This window comes from Trachypithecus francoisi, unplaced genomic scaffold, assembly GCF_009764315.1.
Source record: "Trachypithecus francoisi isolate TF-2019V2 unplaced genomic scaffold, Tfra_2.0 Lachesis_group2, whole genome shotgun sequence".
NCBI lineage: Eukaryota > Metazoa > Chordata > Mammalia > Primates > Cercopithecidae > Trachypithecus > Trachypithecus francoisi.
Window position 1 is genome coordinate 151,052,834 of NW_022681465.1, and position 25,629 is coordinate 151,078,462.

The window sequence follows — 25,629 nt, forward strand, 5'->3', positions numbered from 1 at the left end:
AAGTGATTACAGGTGTGAGCCACTGCTCACAGCCAAGTTAGCTTTCTAAGCCTCAGTTTTCTCATATTTAAAAAAGGGAATAATATGTCAACTCCCTTTGAATATGGGGAAACATTTAAAAGGCAATAAATGTAAAACATTCTTTATACCACTTTTAACTAAATTTTAGCTAGATTAGAAATAAAAAAAGGCTTAAAAAGATCAGTTACATTAATTTCTTCACTTCAGATCTGTGCATTTTCCTATAAACATTTTAATTAAAATTGCACTGTTAAATAATTATGATTAGAGTCCACTGGATATACTAATGAAGAGAAGATGAGTATCATTTTTAAAAACAGTGAAAACAAGAGAAATACTACGGATAAATTTAGTGTAATTTAAAATTTATACTATGTTGACAGAAAACCGTTACTTTGAATTGATAATAAAAATTAAAATATGTAATACGAAAACAATTACTTTAACTGAAGGCTGAAACCAAAGTCATTCCTAAAGTTAGAGTTATCTTCCATTTCTGGCCCAAAAGAATGGCCCTGAGTATTAGGTAATACTGGTTTCAGGAACTGGAACTCATTTGTCCCTGAGCCTCCTGCCAGGCACACTTGGTACTGATAGTTCTGAGACAGGTTCCCGGTGCCGCTCACGTCCACCAGATGTCCTGGAAAGGGACCCTCGGGCACCGAGCAGCGACCCATTGAGGCCGCCCTGTTCCTTCTACACAGCCGCACCGCCACGAACAGGAGCACCGGCAAGAGGAAGAGCGACGACACCGAGGCCAACGCCACCACCAGGTAGACGGTGAGAGAGTCGGCCTGGGCTTGGGCCGGGGCCACCTCCGGGAGCGGCAGGTAGGGGTGGGAGAAGCGGTCCACCAGGAGCACGTACAGCGTGGCAGTGGCAGAGCGCGGAGGCTCGCCATTGTCCTTGACCAGCATCACCAGCCTGTGCTTGGCCGCGTCGCGCTCGCTCAGCAGCCTGACGCTGCGCACCTCGCCATTGTGCGCCCACACACCGAACAGCCCGGGCTCCGTGGCCTTGAGCAGCTGGTACGACAGCCAGGCGTTCTGGCCCGAGTCACCGTCCACCGCCACCACCTTGGTCACCAGGTAGCCCGGTTCGGCCGCCCGGGGCACCAGCTCGGTGCAGGGCGCGGAGCCGTTCTTCAGTGGGTACAGCACGAAGGGCGAGTTGTCGTTGGCGTCCAGCACCAGCACTCGCACCAGCGCCTCGCTGCTCAGCGCCGGGAAGCCGAGGTCCGCGGCGCCCACGCGGAACTCGAACTCCTGCAGGGTCTCGTAGTCCAGTGAGATGAGGGCAAAGAGGTGACCATTGTCCGTCTTGATGGAGACTAGGGAGGCGAGGGGTAGGTGCGGGTCCTGGGGCGGCAGCAGCGAGTAGGTGACCTGGGCATTGGTGCCTGAGTCTCTGTCTGTGGCGCTGACGCTGTCGATGTGGAGGGTGGGGCTGTTGTTTTCGCGGACGAACAGGGTGTAGGAGGTTTGGGTGAAGGCGGGGGCGTTGTCATTGACGTCTGAGACCAGCACGGTCATATTGAGGTGTGTTGTCAGCCTGGGTGTCCCTAAGTCAGTGACGGTGATAGTGACGTTGTACTCAGCTCTGTTTTCTCTGTCTAGTGGTTTCTCTGTTAGTAGAGTATAAAAGTTCCCCACAGAAGATTTCAGGAGGAAGGGTAGATCCTCCTGAATGGAGCAATTTATTTCCCCATTTTCTCCTGAATCAAGATCTGAAACACTGAAAAGTGCAACCACAGTTTTAGGCGCGTTCTCAGGTATTGGGCTGATAAATGCAGACATGGTAACTTCTGGGGCATGGTCATTCACATCCATCACTTGAATCAGAATGGTGCATTTTCCAGAGAAGCCTCCAGCATCTCTCGCCTCAATATTGACTTCATAGGACTGCATTTTTTCAAAATCGAGTTGTTTTTTTAGTTCAATTTCACCTGTCAAGGAATCGACCTTAAAAGTTTTGCTTATCTCGTCTGAAGCTTGGAAAAGTGAATAGAAAATCTCTCCGTTGACTCCTGTGTCTACATCCGTGGCAGAGACCTTGACAACCAGGAAGCCTATTGGACTGTCCTCAGAGATCTGCACCCTATAGAAAGGCTGCTCAAATTCAGGGGCATTGTCGTTAACGTCCACGACTTCAATGTAGACCTGAGCAGTGCCAGATCTGGGCGGAGAGCCACCATCCAGTGCTGTGAGTGTTAACCTGAGTTCAGCTTCTGCCTCTCGGTCTAGCGCTTTGTCCAGCACCAGCTCTGGATATTTCCTGCCATCACTGCGTTTGCGGGTGAGGACCCGAAAATAGGAGTTGGAGCTGATTATATAGTTCTCAATATTGTTTTGGCCTACATCTAAGTCTTCAGCATTCTTCAGAGGAAACGTAGTCCCAGGAGGACTGCTCTCTGATACTTTCACCAACATTTCTTTGTCCAGAAATACTGGAGAGTGGTCGTTTATGTCTATTACCTGTAGCTCAGCTTGAAAAAACTCGAAGGGACTCTCTAGCAACACTTGGAAATGTAGCACACAGGGCTCTGTGTGACCGCACAGATCCTCACGGTCCAATTTCTCATTGAGCAACATATCGCCGGTCTCCTGATTGAGCTGCAAATGTAGTTTGTTCCCTCTGGAAACAACCCTAACCCCCCGCCTGGAGAATTCCCTCTGCTCCAGACCCAAGTCCTTTGCTAAATTGGTGACAAAGGAGCTGCCCTCAGTTTCCTCCACCACAGAATAGGGTCTAGTTTCCGCCGCGCCCGCCAGAGATAAGCCCAAAAGGAGAAAGCAAAAAAGGACTTGCCTTTGTCTGCAAATGAGCTTCCCGCTGGCCTCCATTGTTCTTGGTGGGTTCACCTTCCTGGGAGGACGGTTCTGTGGGACTGTAAAGTCCCCAGTATCTGAGGCTGTAGTTATTCCACAGATAACCTCAGAAATATTGCAGAGAATAGTCCTCTCCAGAGGACCCTGCCATCCTCTCTTTGGCATCCAAGCTTCCCGTGGGCTTCCAGGTTCTGCTGCTTTTTGCCAGTTAATGGAGTTGCAGCTGCGGTTCTGTTTGTACCTTCTTATCCTGCAGCGCCACCACGCGTCCTCACAGAATCTTACATTTTGTGGGATGATAATAGATGTAATATTCCCAACTCTGCCTGTGTGTACCCTAGGACTATGTAAGGTACAACACCACCTTTAATATCGCCGGACGTTACTGAGCAGACAACTGTCCGAAGGAGAAATTACATTAGTCTTTCAACAATGCTAACTGAGTTTTGGGCAAAAAGGAAATATTTAGGTAACAGTCTAGCTTGGCAAAAAGAATATATACAGAAAATTTCAAATATAATTGTAGTTAACATGGACAACATTTAGATCTTTATAGTTTTATTTCCATGAACCTTACGAATAATTAGTAGCTGTCTACCTCAAACAAATTACTTAATCTCTCTGCTTTAATTTCCTCATCTGTGAAATGAGGATAATAATAGCACCTAGCACATAGGGCTGTTGTGAATTCCCCATCTTACACATGAGGAAACTGATTCAAAGAGAGATTAACCTTAAAAATGAACTATATACCCGGTATATGGCAATTTTATACCACCAGGTAGGTGACTCTGCATAAATCCATTGCTATAACTAGAAAAACACCTCAAAATTCACATGATAGAATAGTACAAGAACATGACTATCTCAGGTAGAGAATTTATGTCAAACAGTGAAGGTAAACGAACAAAGAAAGGCTGGAGAGTTTGTCTAAATAGAGACAAAATCTGTTACAACAGTGGTGATTTTGTTTCTGGGGAAGCATGTTCTTTTTTGTTACCTCCACTTCTCTTCTAATAGCATCAATTTTAAAAAGCTTTTATTTTGATATTTTTCATATCTCATAAAAGGAGAAGAGTAAAATCAACTTCCAAGTACTCAGTACTAGCTTCAACTATTATCAATGTTTTGCCATGATTCTTGACTCTATACCTCCAACATTTTTACATTCCAGACAAACTGAATTTTCACCCACAAATACTTCATTATACATTTCTTTAAATGCATAATGACTTTAAGTGACTCTAAAAATACCCTTAAGTACAATGCCATTATTATACCTAAAAATTAAGTTAGTATTACTTAATATCCATCTATATTAAAACTCATCCAAGTGTTTCAAAGTCATTGCTGATGTTTGAAACAAGATCCAGACAAGATCCACATATTACATTTGATTGGTGGATCTTGTAATATCTTTCCTAGTGTAGACTTCTCTCCTCCTGTTTTTCAAGCCATTTATTTGTTGGAGAAATTAGATAATTTTGCCCTAAGACCATGAAAGCATTTTTTTTTTTTTTCCGAGACGGAGTCTCGCTCTGCCGCCCAGGCTGGAGTGCAGTGGCCGGATCTCAGCTCACTGCAAGCTCCGCCTCCCGGGTTCACGCCATTCTCCTGCCTCAGCCTTCAGCCTTCCGAGTAGCTGGGACTACAGGCGCCCGCCACGTCGCCCGGCTAGTTTTTTGTATTTTTAGTAGAGACGGGGTTTCACCATGTTAGCCAGGATGGTCTGGATCTCCTGACCTCGTGATCCCCCCATCTCGGCCTCCCAAAGTGCTGGGATTACAGGCTTGAGCCACTGCTCCCGGCCTGAAAGCATTTTAAGATTTTACTGCTGTGATGTGTGTGTTTTTTTTTTTTTGCCTTTAGATTCTATCCCACCAGTGATATACAGTAATACTACCTTTATTAGAGTTACCAGCACTAAATTATAATATTTTCAGAACACAACTGTGCAAAAATTATTTAGATATTTTAAAAATAAAAATCAGTTTTAAATTTTTATTTAAAAAGTGCTTTTCCTTAACTTCCCAGAATTTCTAAAAATTTAATGAACATCTATGTTTCTCTTTGATATTATCATTTAAAACTATTCTTTATCTTAGATTTTCCTGATTCAATAGTGCACTATAATTAATAGAAAACTTTTAAAAACAAACTTTCAAATCAGGAAAATGTATTACAAATGTTAAGTATGGGTGATGGCAGAAAATCTACAATGTGAAGAAAATAATTAACTAATGATGCAATCAAAATTATGTAATATTCCTACTTAGGACCATTAATCTTTTTCTGTAAAATGAAAGTCATATATTCTGAAGACAGGGAGAAGGCACAGGTTGCCCTTTCAATTTTGTTTTTCACTTGAGTTTGGACAGATCAGAGCATTAGTAATAATAGTTGAAAATTGACCCAGAAATACAGGACTTTTGGTTTATAAGAAAATAAAACCATAGATAAATATGTACATTATTATTTCTAAATATAGAAAAGATTGAACAGCAGTATAAATATCATAAAAGACTTCTTCTCCTTAATTAGGCAGACACTTGCCAGGTGATATCTAATGACAGAAAACAGTATGGAATTAGAGCAGGGTCACTGACCCAGAGTCAGACAGATCTAGGATGGACGATCAGTTTTGTCACTTATTAGTGCACCTTAGTGAACTTATTGACTCTCTAAGACCATCTATTTGTTCATTCCTAAAATAACATGCCTCATATGCTTCTCAGATTAAAAGTGTTAAAATAGTGTGTGATGCATTAAAAGCATTTTTTTAAAATGCTTAAAAAGATCTACAGTCTATGCTGAGACTAGGGTAGGTACACTCATACAGCATTCTAATCAACTCAGAAAGTCTCAGTAGAGATTGAAAACAATGGAAAGCAATTTAAAATATCTTAAACAAGACTTACATTTAATAGACTGTATATTAAGCATAATTGTTTGACATAAAACGTTACACATATACATTTCATGCTTTATGAAGGGTTCTTGGTACTAAATCAGGATCCTATTCTATGTATAGAAATTTATTTCTTGTCTTCAAGAGTACATATTTGAAATGATCTAAAGACATTCCCTTACAGGCACCTCACAATAAGTTCCTAATCAAAAATGTATTCACAGACGCGGATTTAGTTTTCATTCTTTATCAGAAACCGAAATTATTCTGAAATGGGCGATTTTCTTCAACTTCCCTACGTGTCCTCTGGGGTAGCAGGTTGGGGATAATTGGCTTCAGGAACTTGAACTCATTTGTCCTGGAGCCTCCAGTCAGACACACCTCATATTGGTAGCTCTGGGACAGGGTCCCGGTGTGGCTCACGTCCACCAGATGTCCTGGAAAGGGACCCTCGGGCACCGAGCACCGACCCACAGAGGCCGCCCTGCTCCTCCTGCACAGCCGCACCGCCACAAACAGGAGCACCGACAAGAGGAAGAGCGACGACACCGAGGCCAATGCCACCACCAGGTAGACGGTGAGAGAGTCGGCCTGGGCCTGGGCCGGGGCCTCCTCCGGGAGCGGCAGATAGGGCTGCGAGAAGCTGTCCACCAGGAGCACGTGCAGCGTGGCGGTGGCCGAGCGCGAAGGCTCGCCATTGTCCTTGACCAGCACCACCAGCCTGTGCTTGGCCGCGTCGCGCTCTCTCAGCAGCCTGGCGGTGCGCACCTCGCCATTGTGCGCCCACACACCGAACAGCCCGGGCTCCGTGGCCTTGAGCAGCTGGTACGACAGCCAGGCGTTCTGGCCCGAGTCGCCGTCCACCGCCACCACCTTGGTCACCAGGTAGCCCGGCTCGGCCGCCCGGGGCACCAGCTCGGTGCAGGGAGCGGAGCCGTTCTGCAGCGGGTATAGCACGAAGGGCGAGTTGTCGTTGGCGTCCAGCACCAGCACGCGCACCAGCGCCTCGCTGCTCAGCGCCGGGGAGCCGCGGTCTGTGGCGCCCACGCGGAACTCGAACGCCTGCAGGGCCTCGTAGTCCAGAGACCTGAGGGCGAACAGATGGCCGTTGTCCGCATTGATGGAGACCAGGGAGGCGAGAGGCAGGTGCGGATCCTGGGGCGGCAGCAGCGAGTAGGTGACCTGGGCGTTGGTGCCTGAGTCTCTGTCTGTGGCGCTGACGCTGCCGATGTGCAGGGCGGGACTGTTGTTTTCGCGGACGAACAGGGTGTAGGAGGTTTGGGTGAAGGCGGGGGCGTTGTCATTGACGTCGGAGACCTGCACGGTTATGTTGTACTCGGTTTTCAGCCTGGGTGTCCCCAAGTCGGTGACGGTGATGGTAATGTCATACTCAGTGTTCCTCTCTCGATCCAAAGGTTTCTCTGTTACCAGAGTATAGAAGTTCTCTACAGATGGCTTCAGGATGAAGGGGAGATCGTCCTGGATGGAGCACGCTGTCTTTCCATTGTTCCCAGAATCTCTGTCTCTAATCCTAAAAACAGCCACGACTGTCTCGGATGAGTTTTCTGCAATTGGGCTAGTAAGTGAAGACAGGAGCAGCTCGGGTCGATTATCGTTTATATCTGTTACCTCAACCACCACAGTGCATTTTCCAGAAAGCCCGCCGCCGTCTTTGGCCTGAATAGTTAATGTGTAAGTTTGAATTGCCTCATAGTCCAGTTCCGCTTTAAGATGAAGATTACCAGATGTTGGATTGATTTGAAACGTTTTGAGAATTATTTCAGTGGCATAAGAAAATGCATAGGCTATTTCCCCATTACTTCCGGTATCTAAATCTCTGGCTGACACGGAGACAACCATGGAACCAACGGGGCTATTTTCGGGCACCTGCACTTTGTAAAGCGACCGCAGAAAATCAGGGGCGTTGTCATTTATGTCTAGAACCAGGATGCATACGAGGGCGGTCCCTGATCTGGGAGGAGAGCCGCCATCTAAAGCGGTGAGGGTTAAACGAAACTCTGATATCTCTTCCCGATCCAGCACTTGATTCAGCACCAATTCGGGATAGATATTCCCCTCCCCACTATCATGGACATTAACATGGAAATAGGCATTGGGGCTGATGGTGTAGTTACTCAGGCTGTTGGTTCCAACATCTGAATCCTGTGCACTTTCTAGGAGAAATGCCGCCCCTGGAGTTGTACTTTCTAATATTTTCAAGGAAATCTCTCTGTCTAGAAATACTGGAGAGTGATCATTGATGTCTCTGACCCATAGTTCAGCACGGAAAATCTGAAAAGGTTTTTCCAATAACAACTGGAAAGGCAGCACACAGGGCTCTCTGGGGCCACACAGTTCCTCTCGGTCCAATTTCTCATTTAGAAGTAAATCACCAGTAAGCGGACTGAGCAGTAAAAATGGCAAGTTCTGGTCTGAAACAATTCTAGTTCCGCGGGCTCTCAGTTCCCCTATCCCTAACCCTAGGTCTTTCGCCAAGTTGGTAAGAAAGGTGCCTCTCTCTGTTTCCTCCGCCACAAAATACCGAAGCGGTTCGGCGCCAGCCAAAGATATTCCCAGAAAAACACAAAGAAATAGGACTTGCCTTTTCTGCACAGCACGCACTACTCTGGCCTCCATTCTTCCTTGGATCAGTCTTTCAAAATGACTTCCACTTAGCCTCCAGCAGCTCTCACAAATGGCAGCAGCCGAATCCTTTGAAATGAGCTGAATAATACCAATGTTTGTGGGGAAGGATCCTTACTTTCCCCCAATTCCTATTACCACCGTTTCCTTTCCTACACTTCTCAGATTTCCTTCTTACTCTGAAATCTGTAACATCCTTTCTTTGGGAAGGTATTTTTCTCTCTCTTTTTAGCCAGCAGCGCCACCTTGCGTTTTGTGGGTGTTATTCCCGTTATGAAGACTAGAGGAAAAAGATGGCGGATTAAAGGAACTCTGCAACAAGAGTGATTTTTCCCCGGGTTCTTTGCTGTTTCATTCCATCTTTATCCTCAAATGGTCACAGTAATGCTAGTAAGTAATAGCTGACGTCGTTTCCCCCTGTGATAATCTGGATTCGTAGAAGAATTAATTTATTGTCTTCTTAAATCTAGGGGCATGCAACTAAACTCTGGCTCCCCACCGAAATCCTAAGAAAACCTCCTATTTTAAAAATGGATAATAAAAATATATATGAGAAAATGAAGGTTCCTCCTTGAAGTCAACAAATATTCGTTGGGGACATTTTATTCATTTGTAAAGTATTTAACAATAATAACGTGAATATGGCAGAATAATTGACCCTTTTCCAATTTCTTGTGAATTAAACAATTATTCCACTTTCCAGGTCTTACTCTTTACCCGTGATATTTCTTGGAACACTTTCTGCCTTCCCTTAACCCAACCTTCGTCCTTCACCTGCTTTAAGTATTACATAGAAATTATTGTTCATCTATAATTCCAGTGACTAGAATCTCCAATATCCAATGAATACTCTTAAAATTAGTAGTAGCAAGTAGGTCAGTCTTGCATTTGTGGAAGTGCTTCTAGCATTTCATCTTCAACTATGATGGTTGATCTCAATCTGGGGTAAGTATTCCTTTTTTGAATCAAGAAAGTTTTCTTTTTATTCTTTCATATTTTGAAGTGATTTTTGATAGCTGTTGAAATAATGCAGTTATTCTTTAGTTTCTAAATTATTGAGTTATTGATATAAATGGCATTTAACCATAATGTATTATTGTTTTAGTGCACAAATAGATATGATGTGTCAACACAGTTTTAGGATTTTTCTAGTTAATGTTGTTTTCCTTGGGTGTGTTTGCCTTTTATGGCTTTGGTATTAAACTGTTATACTGGCATCATAGAATGTGTTTTATCTATTTTATCTATTCTATTGTATAAAATAGAAAATATTTTATCTATTTTATACAATAGTTTTAATAATTATATTATTATATGTTTCTACATGCTTAATTCCAACTTGCCTTTTAAACTGGTTAGGTTTTGTGACTTCACTTGCAGTAGATCTATGACTACCATGTACATTTTACCTTTGGTTATTAATCTGTTCAGGTTTTGTATTTTTAAGTAACTTGCATTTCATTTTGAAAATCATTTTATCTCATTTGCAAATTTCTTGGCATGTTTTCATTGTGTTATTTACCTTTAATTGTATCCCTCTTTTTATTAGTGATGTTTAACATTTTATCTCCTTTTTGTTCTTGTTGAGACTTGCAAGAGCTCTACTGATATTTTGAAATGCATTTTTTTCAAAATAATATGTGACCTTGGTCCAAAATTAAATAGCACTAAGAGACTTATAATAAAATACAATGCTTTTCTGCCCTTTTCTGCCTCACTTTTCTTAGTTCCCCTCCTAAGAGGTAGCCATTTTAAAAGTTTTAGTTATCTCTTTGGTCACTAATCCGTTTTCTGATGTATTTTGATAAATTAATTTTAGAAATTATCAGTTGACTCCTTATTATGTTAGATTACATTTCAGGTATTTCAGATTTTCTTTTACTTACCATATATTGGGAACATTATTGTGCATTAATTATATTTTCTTTTTCAATTTTTTCTTGAGGTTAATAATTGTCTTGCCTTTTCATTTATTGATTTTTTTATCCCTATCACTTATTCATCCCACAGATACAATTGCCTCTCAGCACAATTTTCCCCATAATCATTTCCATTCCTCCTGAGACTTCAATTTTTCTTTAAATAGGGCAGTTGCTTTCTATGCCTACTGCACAGCTATCATTCTGGATTTTTTCTTTGCTCTCATTCTTGGAATTCTTTGCCTTTTACTCTGGATGTGTTTGCTAGTTCTGGGATTTTATAACTTGCCCTTTTTCAGTTTGCTCTGTGGAATTACTAGACCACATCCTCCAATAGGTTCATATGATTGAAAAGATGATACAATGTTAAGAGGATTGCTAATGATATCCTTCAAAATCCCTGTCTCTTGAGTCAAACAGCTCCTTACTGGACTAGTTGTTCATTATGCCTGAGACTCAGTTGTCATCCTGGGATCATCCTTCAACATCACCTGGAGATTCATTTCACTTCTGTCCTGTTTTGGATCTTCTCATTTCTGTTTCTTCTGTCTTGAATTGGGCTCTCATTTTGATAGATATCTTCCAGTAGTTTTCAGAGAAGGGTGTTTCAGAGTTAAATGTTTTTGTGATCTTAAATGTACTAAAATGTCTTTATTCTACCCTCAAACTTGATTAGTAGTTTGACTAAGTATAGAGTTTTAGCTTGAAAATAATTTTTCTTCAGAATTTTTGTTTTGTCAATGAGATTTCCAAGCCAATCTGTTTGCTAAGAAGTCTAAAGCTAATCTTATCTCTTACCTTCTATATGTCATTGTCCCAAGAATTTTAAAATTAAACAATTACATGTTTTGGCTTGGGGTTATTTTCCATCCATTGTACAGTATAATTGATGAGACATTTCATCTAGGAAACATTTCCTCCTGATCTTAGAAATCTCCTTAAATTATTTCATTAATAATCTAACTCCCATTCCTTTTTTAGAATTTCTGTAATTCAGATGTTAGACCTCTGGTATGGTTCTCTAGTTTCTTTATTTTTTTCTCTCCTACTTGCCATTTTAAAATATTTTTGCAGTACTTTCTTGAAAGTTTTCTTAACTTTGTCTTCAAGCCCTTATATTGAGATTTTTATTTTTTTTATTAGGTTAGTATTTTCCTAGACTTGTCTCTTTTATTTAAAGAGCTCTCTTTTGGACTTATTTCTTAGATGCAGTAACTTCTTTTTTCATCTGATGATATTAATAATAGCTTTTCCCCCAAGTTTTCTTCTTGCTGCAGACTTTCCATTTTCTCCAAGTTACCTTTTTACTCTTTGCTTTTCTTTAATTTCTGTATGCCTTTTCAGAAACTTTCTTCATGTGTTTGTTCTTAATTTAATTTGGGAGACTACAGAGCTGAGTGATGGCTCTGAGTAGGTTGGTAATTCTTGTCCACTTTGAGTTTTCATTCTAAAGTGAACTGGGAGCACTGATGGATGGGGAAAACTCAGTGTCAGTGTGATTAGGTCTTTCCAGTTGGACTGGCCAGATTACCGCACTCTTTAAAATCCCCCATCCAAAAGGAAAAGATACAGATTGAAAAAGATGAAGGATTAAGTGGGTGAAGAGGAGTACAGTTTTGCATCAGGATAGGCTAAGTTATGCTTCAATACCAAACAACTTCCCCAAATCTCAACAGCTTAACACAATGAAAGTTGATTTCTTTCTTATACTATATACCCTATATAGTTCAGCCTGGGGCCCTCCTCACAGCAGCCAGTCAAGGATCTAAACTTGTGAAGATTCCATCTTCACATATACTTCCGTGATCACTATAGTGGGAAAAGAAAATGTATTAAACCGTGCCTCCAAAAACTTCAGCCCAGAATGGATATATGTCACTTCTCACATTTTATTAACCAAAGAAAATTACATGGCTACACATATTTAAAAAGAAATAGAATTGAAATTCTACCATATGTCCAAGAAGAGGAGAACCAAAATATTTGTAATTGGTTCTAATGACTATCATAGCATTTTAACAATCAACCAGAATTCAATATTTAGATGGTTACTTACTTTTGCTACCCATATTACCCATGCCCTCCATTTTGTTGGCAGCACCTCTCATATAATAACCCTGCTTGTTGTACTCATCAGAAAATAAAACTCCAGACTTATGTTAGGGTCAAGGGGATAGGCAGGTTACTCAGTGACTGGAGTGGGGAAATGTGATCTAACTGCTAGAGATTTAACTGCTTTACAGGGAGCTTTAACACAATCTTTTTTATTTGGCATGCTACCATCATTTCCAGAGGATCTAGGATTGACATTTCAGATGCCTCTATATGTCCCACCATCTAAACAGAATTGATTCTATACCCACAGTCTAAACAGGATTGATTCTCAGCTCTTCCCATTTACACTACAACTGGTAGTTGATTTGTCAGGTCTACTAAATCATTCATCTGTTTTCCAACTTCTAAGAGTTTTCCCTGTTGTCTTCTATATTCTTCTCTTCATCCTTATTAAGTTTATGTTTCTGAAAATATCTGTTCACTTTTTCTTAGTGCATTTTTAGAGGGATCCAAATGAAAGGTGCATGTCTCATACATCAGTTATACATAGAATCTAAAATATCCTTGGCTTTTTCAAAGAAATAACTTTTTGTTTAATTGGTCAAATATTATGTGGTTTTATTCTGTATTATCAATTTGTGCTTTTATATTTTTAATTCATTCCTTTAGTTTTCCTTATTTTAAAAAATTCTTGTTTTGATTCTGAGTCATTTACTTTGTCCCTTTTTTCTCAATAAACCTTGATTTCTAAAATATGCATGTAAGTCTTACATTTTTCTTTATTCACCTTTTTACTCTTACCTTAAATATCACTTTATTAAAGAAGCTTCTTATATCAGCTAGAATTATATTCTATATAACTTATAGATCTATTTTCTATATCAAATTAGCCTGAAGTTACAGACAAAGTCATAATAACAATGACTTGAACAAAATATAAAAGAAGGCTAGTGGCTGAAATGCACTCCATGATATCTGGGACCCAGTCTCGTTCCATCATTGATTTGCTATCTTCAGGACATGGCCTTTACTTCATTGTCCAATATAGTTGCCTAATAACCAGTCATTACATCCCCATTCATGCCAACAAAAAGAGGAAGGAAAGGGTGTGCTTTCATTTTTTAAAAAGATTTTTTCCATAAGGTACTCCGTGGCACTTGTGCTTTTATCTCACAGTCTATGATTGAGTTACAAGATGACACCTGGCTTCAAGAGAAGTTGAAGAATATAATCTATAGCTCACATACCTACATAAGCAGCTAAAATCAGAAGTATATTAGTAATAAATAAGGGGAGAATGTATATTTGGGTTACAGTAGCCATCTATATCATACCCACTTAGACCTGACCTATTGCCCCAACTGCCCACTAGGAACAGATAGGGTCAAAAAAGTTATCTGGTTCAGAGCAGTTATTAAAGGAACATATGACTGCCTCTCTCCTTATTGGCGGTGTGGCTTGTATCCAAAAGAATTCTTGTTCACTGAATGCTAAGCCTAGGAAGCAATAGAGAAATTAATTCAAGTGCTAGGACAAGGCCTTTTGAACAAATAATGTTTCCCCAGTGTGCTATATGGAATATGCCATCAATTCCTATTTCATTTTATACATTTTTTAAAAATTCAGGGTCTAGAACGCATAAAACTCCATTTTTCAGACTTCTTAGAATTATTATTCTGGATGTAAATTAGGTTTTACCAATGAGATTCCTTCATGTGAGTCTTAGAATACAGGCAAAGGTTGTCTTCCACTGTTCACCAATAAGGTCTGAAAAATATGAATGCTTGCAGCCAAGTCAGCATTCCTCTGTCTAGCCATCACCTTCATAGGGAACTGGAGACCACTGTGGCATCCAGACACTCTGTGCCGGTGTGCAGCCATCAGTTTTGGAGGTGGGAGAGGGCACTGTGGGAGCAACAACTTTGGTAGTAGTAGTAGCATCAGCTTCCTGATTCCTGTGCTGCAGCTGTGGTCATATGCCTTCAAAACCATTTCAGTGCTGACTCTCTTACTTCCGCTTTTCCAGTTCTTCCAGTGATTTTATATAAGCATCTAAGTCCTTGTAGCTGATATGTTTTTTGGTTTTGGTTAGAGACACACAGAGTGGTTTTTGGTTTTTGTCCTGAACTCTGAATAATTCATCCAAACTCAAAATTTTATTCCTTCACTCAAATTATAAGTAATAGGAGCCTCTCAATTAGATTTCGTAAAAGAAAAAAAGTGTGAAACATAAAATCATCAAAGCTTTAAGGCACTAGTCCCTTAATCTGATACAACTTAGTTTAAGAATAGGGGAGAATAAAAAATTTCTGATGTACTCCTGAGAGACTAAGGATAAAAGTGTTTGATAAATTTGATGTATATCTTTTTTAGAAAGCAAAGCATGGTCTGAAGGTGAATAAAAATCTTTCTTCCTCCATGTGTAACACAGTAAGTCAAAATTAGTTTTAAAAATGTATTATTTGTAAAGAAGTAAGAAAGGGCTCAACATCATATTATAAACGTTAAAAATGAAAGCTGGGTCACATATTTTAAATGACATATTATTAGGTGAACAAAGCAAGTATCAAATACTGTAAATAATAAATGGGTATTTTATGAAGATAAAGAAATAAAATATTTTGTTATGTTTAGGCTTACTAAGCCAGATAAAATAACAGACTGAAATTTATTTATTACTTTATTCAACATTCATTCACCTATATTTATTTCAATACAGCCATGTGCTGCATAACGATGTTTGGTCAACCGTGGATGGCATATACAATGGTGGTCCTGGAAGATCATAATGGAACTGAAAAGTTTTTGTTGCCTAGTGATGCCATACCTATAGTAATGTCATAGTGCAATGCATTATCTGTTCTATGTTTAGATACGCAAACACCATTGTGTTATAATTTTATCTAGTAGTCAGTACAGTAACATGATGTACAGGTTTGCAGCCTAGGAACAATAGGCTATACCGGGTATCCTAGGTGTATATAGTAGGCTACATTATCTAGATTTGTGTAAGTACACTCTGTGATGTTGGAACAATAATGAAATTGCCTGATGACACAGTTTTCAGAATGTATTTCTGCTATTAAGCAATGAATGGCTGTGTATATTTTTCTAAGCCCATAAGATAAAGAGCCTTCTCTGAGAAGAGAGTACTGTCTAGTGGAGAGGGGAGATTATTGATTTGTCTGAGCAGAGTACTCAGTTGATGAAATATTGGATTCAATGTATGCAAAGGAAAAATAGCCTAATTAATACATAATTGAAATGGTGGAAAAACTGAATCTTCAGGTTGAATAAACATTAGACAGACCTTGTCATTTCTGAAAATGATAGTATTGATAATTCATATGACCCTCCTAAGGAAAACAAAATATAATGGACAAAACTTAAGAAAAAACTTCAAAACTAATGAAGAGCCAAAAACATAGTAGAAAATGGCAGAAAAAGCCCAATTTCTTATGGAAGCCTGTAATAGAGGGGGAAACAGAGTATCAGAACAACACTTCTCATGCTCTCAGGGAATTTAAAAATATTTGCACTCAGGCTTTGATCTGAAGCTATGTGGGATTAAAGAAATATAAATCAAGGCTCAGGTGTAACCACAGTTGCAGCGTATTATAGAAGTATCCTCTTCATATTAATGGACCCCTCAGGGATACATCCATAATGTAAATACAGTGTAAACACCAGCAATCTAAACCTGCCCTCAGCCTCCAACTCCAGGGAATTACATAGAAATCTCCCTGATGTTAAGCAGAGCAGAATTAAAAGAAAAAAGAAACAAAACAAAACACATGCCTGGGAAGTTGTATCTACATATTGGGGGGTGTGTGTGTGTATTGAGATGGGGTCTTACTATACTGCCTAGGTGGGTACAGAACTCCTGAGCTGAAGTGATCTTCCCACCTCAGCCTCCTGAGTAGCTGGGACTACAGGTGTGCACCACTGCACGTGGCCCTCTTGTGTATTTGTATTTTGAATATACATAGGTTGAGATGCAAGGAGCCTCAAGCCATTTAATTAATTTGTGATGGTCCACTATTGATAGTGTTTCCAATATCCTGGTTGAAACAAATGAAAATCTATTTTGAAAGATGGAACATGTGCAACCTAGGCCTTGTAGATACCCCACGAATAAATTTTCAAGGGCAATCAACCATGCACGTCCTACAAAGAAACAAAGACATCGTGAATGAGAAGGAGCAGAAACAAAATAGAGTAGGCATAGGCCCACACAAACTTCAGATATTAGAACTATAAGGCAGATTTTAAAAGAAAATATACTTACCATATATAAATAAATGATATACTTGAAAATATCTGCATGAGCAGATTGAAAAGGCACGCGGAGTTCCAGGGAAAAGTAATGTGTAATTACCATAATCAAGACACAATCTGATAAAGATAATGAATTTCAAGGATAGAAAACAAGTTACCTACAGGTGAAGCAAACAGGCTTCAGAATTTCCCTGAGCAACATTTCATACCAAAACAGAATGGAAATGTCTACAAGATTCTGAGGGAAATAAATTATGGCTCAACTATTTTATACATAGCCAAGCTGTTGCTCAAGTACAAAGACAACAATGCAGCAAACAGGAAAGAATTCATTAAACCTTGTGCTAGTACTGATGAATTCTTACTGAAAAAAAAATACTACTTAAGGATAAAAATCAAGTGACTTATAGATGACTGTAGAAACTATGATAGAAGAATTAATGTTATATTTAATGTCAACAAATCTTTGAGGAAAAGAAAATCCACTAAAAATTTTATACCCTGCTAAATTGTATTTCTCAAGCATGTGAAAAAATACAGTACCTATGAACTCTTATCTAAAGACTGACATCTGATGAAATCAAGCAAATCAAGCGATAAAACAATATAAATGATTCAGGTACAGGAAAATTAGCACAATATGACTGACAGTAAGGACTGCATTTTACTCCAGTTTGAGCACACTAGTTTTTCTCAATTTTTTCCTGAAACTTTATGTAAATGATAGAGGGCAAGGGTTTAAAATAAAGTTATAAAGACAAAAATTATGGGAAGAGAGTAAACCGTAGGGGAGAGAAGTCACAAAAATTTTGGAAGATGCGAAGCACACAAACAATTGGTAACTGACAGTTTTGTTTTTGCTCTCAAATGAAAAGGAGGAAAGTTAGTACGAAAATCAAATCTAGCCAAAGTAATAATCCAGAATGAGGACCCAGGGAGAGGCTAAAAACAACACTGGCTGAAAATATATATAAGGAGTATTTAGATCTGAGAATTCCTTTCCTAGTCAGTGAAGCAAGGCACTTTCCCTTTTCTCATCATGGCAGAAAATCAGAGGTGTAATATCCATAGTGGTTTAATAGGAAGGGCTCTGGACTAAAGGACAACAGCACAACTTAGGCAGGACTGAGATCTTAGTGAGAAAGTGGGTTAAAAAAAATTAAGACACTTTCTCTCAAACCAAGGAGCTTACAAAGTGCTAGGTGTCAAGTTTATAGTAACTTCCATCCTACCCATCCTTACTGAAATCCTCTCTGCAGAACAATGTGAGCCCAAGAGAGAAGACTTACAGATATTGACATTTTGTCTCCAAATAAAATGTTTCTTGTTTCGTTACCCTAAGGTGAGGTCCACCACTCAGTTAGTCTCACCCAAACATACAATGTTTATCAGCTTTTAAGTGCCTTATTTTGTAAAAGGAAAAAATAGCCTCGGCACGGTGGCTCACGCCTGTAATCCCAGCACTTTGGAAGGCTGAGATGGGTGGATCACCTGAGGTCAGGAGTTTGAAAGCAGCCTGGCCAACATGGTGAAACTCCATCTCTAATAAAAATACAAAAAAACCAGCCGGGCGTGGTGGCAGGTGCCTGTAATCCCAGCTACTCAGGAGGCTGAGGCAGGAGAATCACTTAAACCCAAGAGGCGGAGGTTGCAGTGAGCTGAGATTGCACCACTGCACTCCAGTCTGGGCTACAGAGCAAGACTCTGTCTCAAAAAAAAAGAAAACAATACATAATTGGGCTAATCAAAATTTTAAAAAATCTTTTTTACTTCAAAGGACACTACCAATAAAGTGAAAACACAACTCAGAGAATGGCAGAAAGAATTTGTAAATCATGTATCTGATAAGAGTCTAGTATCCAGAATATATAAAGAACTACTAACATTCCACAATGAAAATATTTAAAAAATTAGGTTAGATAACTGGCAAAGAATTTGAGTATACATTTCTTTAAAGAAGATATTCAGGCCGGGCGCGGTGGCTCAAGCCTGTAATCCCAGCACTTTGGGAGGCCGAGACGGGCGGATCACGAGGTCAGGAGATCGAGACCATCCCGGCTAACATGGTGAAACCCCGTCTCTACTAAAAAAAATACAAAAAACTAGTCGGGCGAGGTGGTGGGCGCCTGTAGTCCCAGCTACTCGGGAGGCTGAGGCAGGAGAATGGCTAAACCTGGGAGGCGGAGCTTGCAGTGAGCTGAGATCCGGCCACTGCACTCCAGCCCAGGCGACAGAGCAAGACTCCGTCTCAAAAACAAAAAAAAAAAAAAAAGAAGATATTCAAATGAACAATAAACATATGAAGAGAAATATAACATCATTAGTCATTTAGGAAATGCAATTCAAACCACAATCGGATACTACTTCACACCTTCTAAGATGGCTATAATAACAAAAAATAAGTGTTGGTGAGGATGTAGAGAAATTGGAACCCTCATACACTGTTAAGAGGAAAGTAAAATGGTATAGCCACTTTGGAAAGCAGTTTGATAATTCCTCCAAAAGTTTTATATAGAGTCAGTATGTGACCCAGTAATTCCAATCCTAGGTATACACCCAAGAGAAATGAAAACATGTTCACACAAAAACCCATACATGAATGTTCCTAGCAGCATTATTCATAATAGCCAAGTCGTGAAAATAAACCCAAATGCCTACCAACTGATGAACAAACAAAATGTGGTACATTCATACAATGGGATATTTTTTAGCCATAGAAAAGAACGAAGTGTTGATGCATGCTATAACATGAATGAACCTTGAAAACATTATGTTAAGTGAAAGAAGCCAGACATAGTCTATGATTCAATTCACATGAAATGTCTAGAATAGGCAAATCCAAAGAAACATAAAGTTGATTAGTGGTTTCCAGGGGCTGGAAGGAGGAGGGAATGGGGAGTGACTGCTTATGCATAACAGGTTTCTTTTTTGTGCTGATGAAAATGTGAAAAATGTTCTGGAATTAGATAGTGGTAATAACTGTACAGCCCTTGGAATATACTAAAAACCACCAAACTCAATTTTTTAAAAAGTGAATATTATGGTATGTAAATTATATCTCACCAAAGAATTTTAAAACTGCAAGGTTACTATAGAAATAAATATGCAGAGACCAAGAAAAAGCTTTTTAAAGTAAAACGATGATAGCAAAAGCTCAAAATTCAGCCATGGAGGAAATTTACTGGAATCCAGGAAAATAAAGACAGAAGATAGAACAAGGATAAGAAAAATTAAATATCAAACCAGGTTACTATACAACTAACAGAAATTGCAGAATAAAAAACCAAAAACCATTTAGTAGAGGAAATAATTTTTTAATTAAAAAAAACCCTAACAGGCCTGTTCTAGTCTGAAGAACATGTCTCAAGATTGGCAAGTCTCACTGAGTAACTAGTGCAATAAAAGACCAAAATTCTTACACTATGACACAATGATGACATTCTAGAACACTGGAGATATGTACAAGAACCTTAATGTATCTGGAGTAGGGTTTCTCAGCCTCAGCACTGTTGGCAGCTGTGACCGTCAAAAATGTTTGCAGACATTGCCAAATGTTTGATAATTGCCAGACATTTACCAAAGATGGCAAAATTGCCATTGGTTGAGAATCAGGGATCTAGAAGGAAAATAAAGTTTCTCAGAAAAGAGTGGGTAATCAGAATGTTGATGATCATCTCAACTTTGGTGATTAGAAGACAACAGAGAAATGTCTTTAAAATACTAGCAGCAAATAATTCCTAACCTATAATTCCACACCCAACAAAATCTTCAAATAGACATTTGAGTTTCTGACATCTGAAATTTTTTATATTCAAGCGATCAAAAGATTTATTACCAAATATTCTTCTGACAGTTAAGGGAGAAAACCAAACAAGAGGAAGATGTAACATCCAGAAGAGGAAATCAAATGGAAGAGGAAGATAAATTCCCAAGTTAGTGGGAAAAGCAAAGTGCCAGCTGTGTAGTAGGTCTAGAGAGCAAACAATGTACAATGGAACAAGACCCTGAATAGCTCCAGGATGGCTCCAGGAGAAAAGAATAGAACCAATAGATTTCTTTATGAGTTTAACTTAAGCTTCAGACATTACAAATTTTGTGGATAATTTTTAAAAATGTACATAGAAAAAAAAGTATTTGGAAAAGAAGGCAATTATGACCTTAAAGGTAAAAAATAGGCTTTTTGCTTTTACTCTTAAGGCTTAGGTGTAAGTAACATTTTTATGGTGAAAATTATATAAACATTATCTAAATAGAATTTTGATATTGCAAGGTAGAGGAAATGTGCAAATTGTGTGTGTGTCTGTGTGTGTACCCCTTAAAAACTGGATATCTAAAACTGGGATTTGAGAAAAAGCACTTTATAAGCATATGTGATTTTAAAAATAGGGAAGTAAATATGGGAAAACACATAAGAGCATAAAAAGTGGTTACCCTGGGCAGTCAGACTTGAATAAAATTGGGGGAAAAAGTAGCATTATATGACTTTTAAATTAAAATTTAAAAAATTTGAAATGCTGGCCAGGTGTGGTGGCTCACACCTGTAATTCCAGCACTTTGGGAGGCCGAGGCAGGTGGATCACCTGAGGTCAGGAGTTCGAGACCAGCCTGACCAACATGGTGAAACCCCATCTGTACCAAAAATACAAAATCAGCCAGGCACGGTGATGCACACCTGTCATCCCAGGTACTTGGGAGGCTGAGGCAGGAGAATCGCTTGAACTCAGGAGGTGGAGGCTGCAATGAGCCAAGATCGTGCCACTATACTCCAGCCTGGGCAATAAGAGTGAAACTCCGTCTAAAAAAAAAAATATGAAATGCCTAAACAATTATGGCAAGTATTCTTTCAAAATACATTGTAAATGTTGTAAGTATTGATAAGGTAATATATATTTAATTCTAAAAGGATAAGTAAGGTTAAGAAAGAAGAGAAAGGGTATAAAATGTTTATTTGCTCATTTTTAAGCAGGTGGTTAAGTAATGCTAACGTCTTAATATGCATCTAATCTTGCTTTTTAACCTTTACAGGGACTACTTATCAAAGCTTAAGCAAGTTATATAGTTTCACACTTCGTTTTATTGTATTCAATCTGATCATTTTAATCAGAAGCTATCAGTTTATTATAGGTCCATTTTATAAAATTATTTTCATCTATTACTTTATTCTTATATGCATCCATTGAAATATTTTAGAATGATGTTGACTTAATGAAATTAGTTCTGCTGGTGGAATAATGATGTTAATTTGCTTTCTTTTGTACTTACTGTATGTTTGAATCATGTTTGTTTGTTTGTTTATTTATTTTTGAGATGGAATCTCTCTCTGTCACCCAAGCTGGACTGCAGTGGCATGATCTCAGCTCACTGCAACCTTCACCTCCCAGGCACAAGGAATTCTCCTGCCTCAGCCTCAGTAACTAGGATTACAGGCGCTCACCACCATGCCCAGCTAATTTTTGTATTTTTAGTGGAAATGGGTTTCACCATGTTGGCCAGGCTGGTCTCGAACTCCTGACCTCAGGTGATGCACCCACCTCGGCCTCCCAAAGTGCTAGGATTACAGGTGTGAGCCACTGCACTCCGGCTGCTATATATTATTTTAAAAGAAGGAGAATCATTATTTACATACCAAAGCCATTTATTATTTTTAAAAAAAGCAATCACAAGTCAACCAACGTTTTTCTATTATTCTTTCATGTAATAGGAGTTGAATCCTTTAGAATAACACCCGATGGTCTATAAATATCAATTTTGAAAGAAAAAATTCAAGAGAGAAAACATCACCTAGGTAAAATATTAGTTCATTTGAGGGAAGAGTAGTGTTTTTGAAACAACACAACAGAAATGCAGCAATTTACAAGATTACTAAAATTTTTGTATAAATGAGAAGTATTTTTTAAACTAAAAGCTGTGATTTACAATAGACTTAGAGTCATGCTGATGACAATCAGAAAGTTAGAAACACCATTCTCTTAATCATAACGTATCAATGAACAAGTTCAAATATTGGGAACCTGAAAACACCTGTGAGTTCCAAAATCTGACCAAACAAAAACAACAACCCTAGGAAACACCATTTATCTGCTATTGTGTGCACATGCTATAACTAACGTAGCTGATAACCACCACAACAAAAATTAGAGGGAATGGAAAATAGTCCAGCAGGTTGAAATAGCTATAAATATAACAGCCATCACTAATGTGTGAATATGTGACTCTGTGTGAATGAGAGAATTGGGAACTTACAGATGAATAGTGAATTCTATGATTTATCATGACCTGTTGTCAGATTCCTAATTGAACCCAAAATCATTCCTGGAGTTGGAGTTTGCCTCGCTGTCCCTGCCAGTCCCTTCACCCAAGAAGTTGGGAAGTATCGGTTTAAGAAACTTGAACTGGCTCTCAGAACTTTCTGCCAGGTAAACTTCATACTGATAATTCTGGGACAGGGTCCCGGTGCCGCTCACGTCCACCAGATGTCCTGGAAAGGGGCCCTCGGGCACCAAGTAGCGACCCACCGAGGCCGCCCTGCTCCTCCTGCACAGCCGCACAGCCACGAACAGGAGCACCGACAAGAGAAACAGCGACGACACCGAGGCCAACGCCACCACCAGGTAGATGGTGAGCGAGTCGGCCTGGGCCTGGGCCGGGGCCGCCTCCGGGAGCGACAGGTAGGGCTGGGAGAAGCCGTCCACCAGGAGCACGTGCAGCGTGGCAGTGGCCGAGCGCGGAGGCTCGCCATTGTCCTTGACCAGCACTACCAGCCTGTGCTTGGCCGCGTCGCGCTCGCTCAGCAGCCTGGCGGTGCGCACCTCGCCATTGTGCGCCCACACGCCGAACAGCCCGGGCTCCGTGGCCTTGAGCAGCTGGTACGACAGCCAGGCGTTCTGGCCCGAGTCGCCGTCCACTGCCACCACCTTGGTCACCAGATAGCCCGGCTCGGCCGCCCGGGGCACCAGCTCGGTGCAGGGCGCGGAGCCGTTCTGCAGCGGGTACAGCACGAAGGGCGAGTTGTCGTTGGCGTCCAGCACCAGCACGCGCACCAGTGCCTCGCTGCTCAGCGCTGGGGAGCCGCGGTCTGTGGCGCTCACGCGGAACTCGAACTCCCGCAGGGCCTCGTAGTCCAGCGATCGGAGGGCAAACAGTTGGCCGTTGTCCGCGTTGATGGAGACCAGGGAGAGGAGGGGCAGGTGCGGGTCCTGGGGTGGCAGCAAAGAGTAGGTGACCTGGGCGTTGGTGCCTGAGTCTCTGTCTGTGGCGCTGACGCTGCCGATGTGCAGGGCGGAGCTGTTGTTCTCGCGGACGAACAGGTTATAGGAGGTTTGGGTGAAGGCGGGGGCGTTGTCATTGACGTCGGAGACCCGCACGGTTATGTTGTACTCGGTTTTCAGCCTGGGTGTCCCCAAGTCTGTGACAGTAATGGTGATGTTGTACTCGGCCCACCTCTCTCTGTCTAGCGCTCCTTCTGTTAACACGGTGTAGAAATTTTCTAAGGTAGGCTTTATAAGGAAAGGGAGGTGGTCTTGGATGGAACACATCATTTTTCCATTGTTCCCAGAGTCCGGATCCGAAATTCCGAAAACAGCGACCACTGTTTCTGGGGAGTTTTCTGGGATATCACTGATGAGTAAGGACATGGTAAGTTCCGGTGCGTTGTCGTTTATATCCATCACTTCTATGGCTACGGTGCATTTTCCTGAAAGACCCCCACCGTCTGAGGCCTCAACTTCCATATGATAAGATTGAATTTCCTCAAAATCCAACGCCTTTTTTAGTCTAATTTCTCCCGTGATTGAGTTTATTTCAAAGGCCTGAATGACTTGATTTGAGTATTGAAAAAATGAGTAGGAGAGCTCCCCATGGGTCCCAGCATCTAAATCCCTGGCAGAGACAGTGATGATGAGGGAACCTACAGGGGTGTTTTCTGGGACCTGCACCTCGTAGAGCCGCTGAGTAAATTCAGGGACGTTGTCATTGATATCTACAATCACTATGAGAACATGGGAAGTCCCAATTCTGGGCGGTGACCCACCATCCAGCGCTGTGAGGGTTAACCTGAGCTGGGGCTGCTCCTCACGGTCCAGCGCTTGATCCAGCACGAGCTCTGGGTATTTCTTGCCGTCGCTGTGATTGCGAGTGAAAAGGTGGAAATAGGAGTTGGTGCTAATTGTGTAGTTCTGAACTGTGTTGCTACCTACGTCCAAATCTTGAGCTATTTTCAAAGGAAATGAAGTCCCTGGATGGCTGCCTTCAGAGATTTTCAGGAGGATTTCATTTTCCAAGAATTCTGGGGCATGGTCATTTACATCTTGGAGCTGTAGTTCACCTTGAATAAACTGCACCGGATTTTTCAGTAACATCTGGAAATGCAGTATACATGGATCTATGTCACTGCACAACTCCTCCCGGTCCAATTTTTCTTTTAGGAGCAAATTCCCACTCTTCCGTTCGAGCTGCAAATACTGTTTGTTCCCTTTGGAAAGAATCCGGGCGCCCCTTGCGGCCAGTTCCCCTACACCCAGCCCCAGATCTTTTGCTAAGTTGGCCACAACAGAGCCGCTGTCCCTCTCTTCTAGAACTGAATACTTAATGGTAGCGCTGCCCGCCTCCCACAGTAGTAATAAGAAAATAATGGCGGTCACATGCCTTTTCTCTGGTGCTTTGGGGAGCGGCGTCTCCATCATTCCTCAAGGTCCAAAAGATGCAGTATTAATCACAAAATAATTGCTTTACAGCCAACTCAGCTATCTTGATTTAAATATCTTGAGTTAGTTCTTTTTAACATGGACGGACATGGGATGGCTGCCTCTCTGAAACCTATCCCCAGTGGTGAAAAAGTGTTTCCTTTTCGAGCTGCCAGAAAACCCGCACAGCATTTAAGGAGACACTGATGCTGCAGTTTTTCACTCTTAGCCTGCAGCGCCACCAAGCGTTCTGCTTTACAACTTCAGATAATTTTCATTTCAAAGCACACTATATA

General features: G+C 40.6%; 3 protein-coding genes across 3 annotated transcripts; all 3 read right to left on the minus strand.

Annotated features, from left to right (window-relative positions):
- On the minus strand, window positions 1–3,120 carry LOC117065719 (protocadherin beta-8). The gene has a single exon (XM_033180904.1). It carries the CDS (start codon window positions 3,012–3,014, stop codon window positions 459–461), a length of 2,556 nt encoding a protein of 851 aa, XP_033036795.1. The 5' UTR covers window positions 3,015–3,120; the 3' UTR covers window positions 1–458.
- A 2,621-nt stretch (window positions 3,121–5,741) lies between these two features.
- Window positions 5,742–8,773, minus strand: PCDHB7 (protocadherin beta 7). The gene has a single exon (XM_033180911.1). The coding sequence runs from the start codon at window positions 8,392–8,394 to the stop codon at window positions 6,007–6,009; it is 2,388 nt and encodes a 795-aa protein (XP_033036802.1). The 5' UTR covers window positions 8,395–8,773; the 3' UTR covers window positions 5,742–6,006.
- Window positions 8,774–22,269: 13,496 nt separating this feature from the next.
- On the minus strand, window positions 22,270–25,534 carry LOC117065723 (protocadherin beta-17). The gene has a single exon (XM_033180909.1). It carries the CDS (start codon window positions 25,331–25,333, stop codon window positions 22,943–22,945), a length of 2,391 nt encoding a protein of 796 aa, XP_033036800.1. The 5' UTR covers window positions 25,334–25,534; the 3' UTR covers window positions 22,270–22,942.
- Between the last annotated feature and the right edge of the window lie 95 nt (window positions 25,535–25,629).

Coding starts and splice junctions, on each gene's coding strand:
- LOC117065719 (XM_033180904.1), bottom strand. CDS start 3,014: ATGCCAAAGAGAGGATGGCAGGGTCCTCTGGAGAGGACTATTCTCTGC.
- PCDHB7 (XM_033180911.1), bottom strand. CDS start 8,394: ATGGAGGCCAGAGTAGTGCGTGCTGTGCAGAAAAGGCAAGTCCTATTT.
- LOC117065723 (XM_033180909.1), bottom strand. CDS start 25,333: ATGATGGAGACGCCGCTCCCCAAAGCACCAGAGAAAAGGCATGTGACC.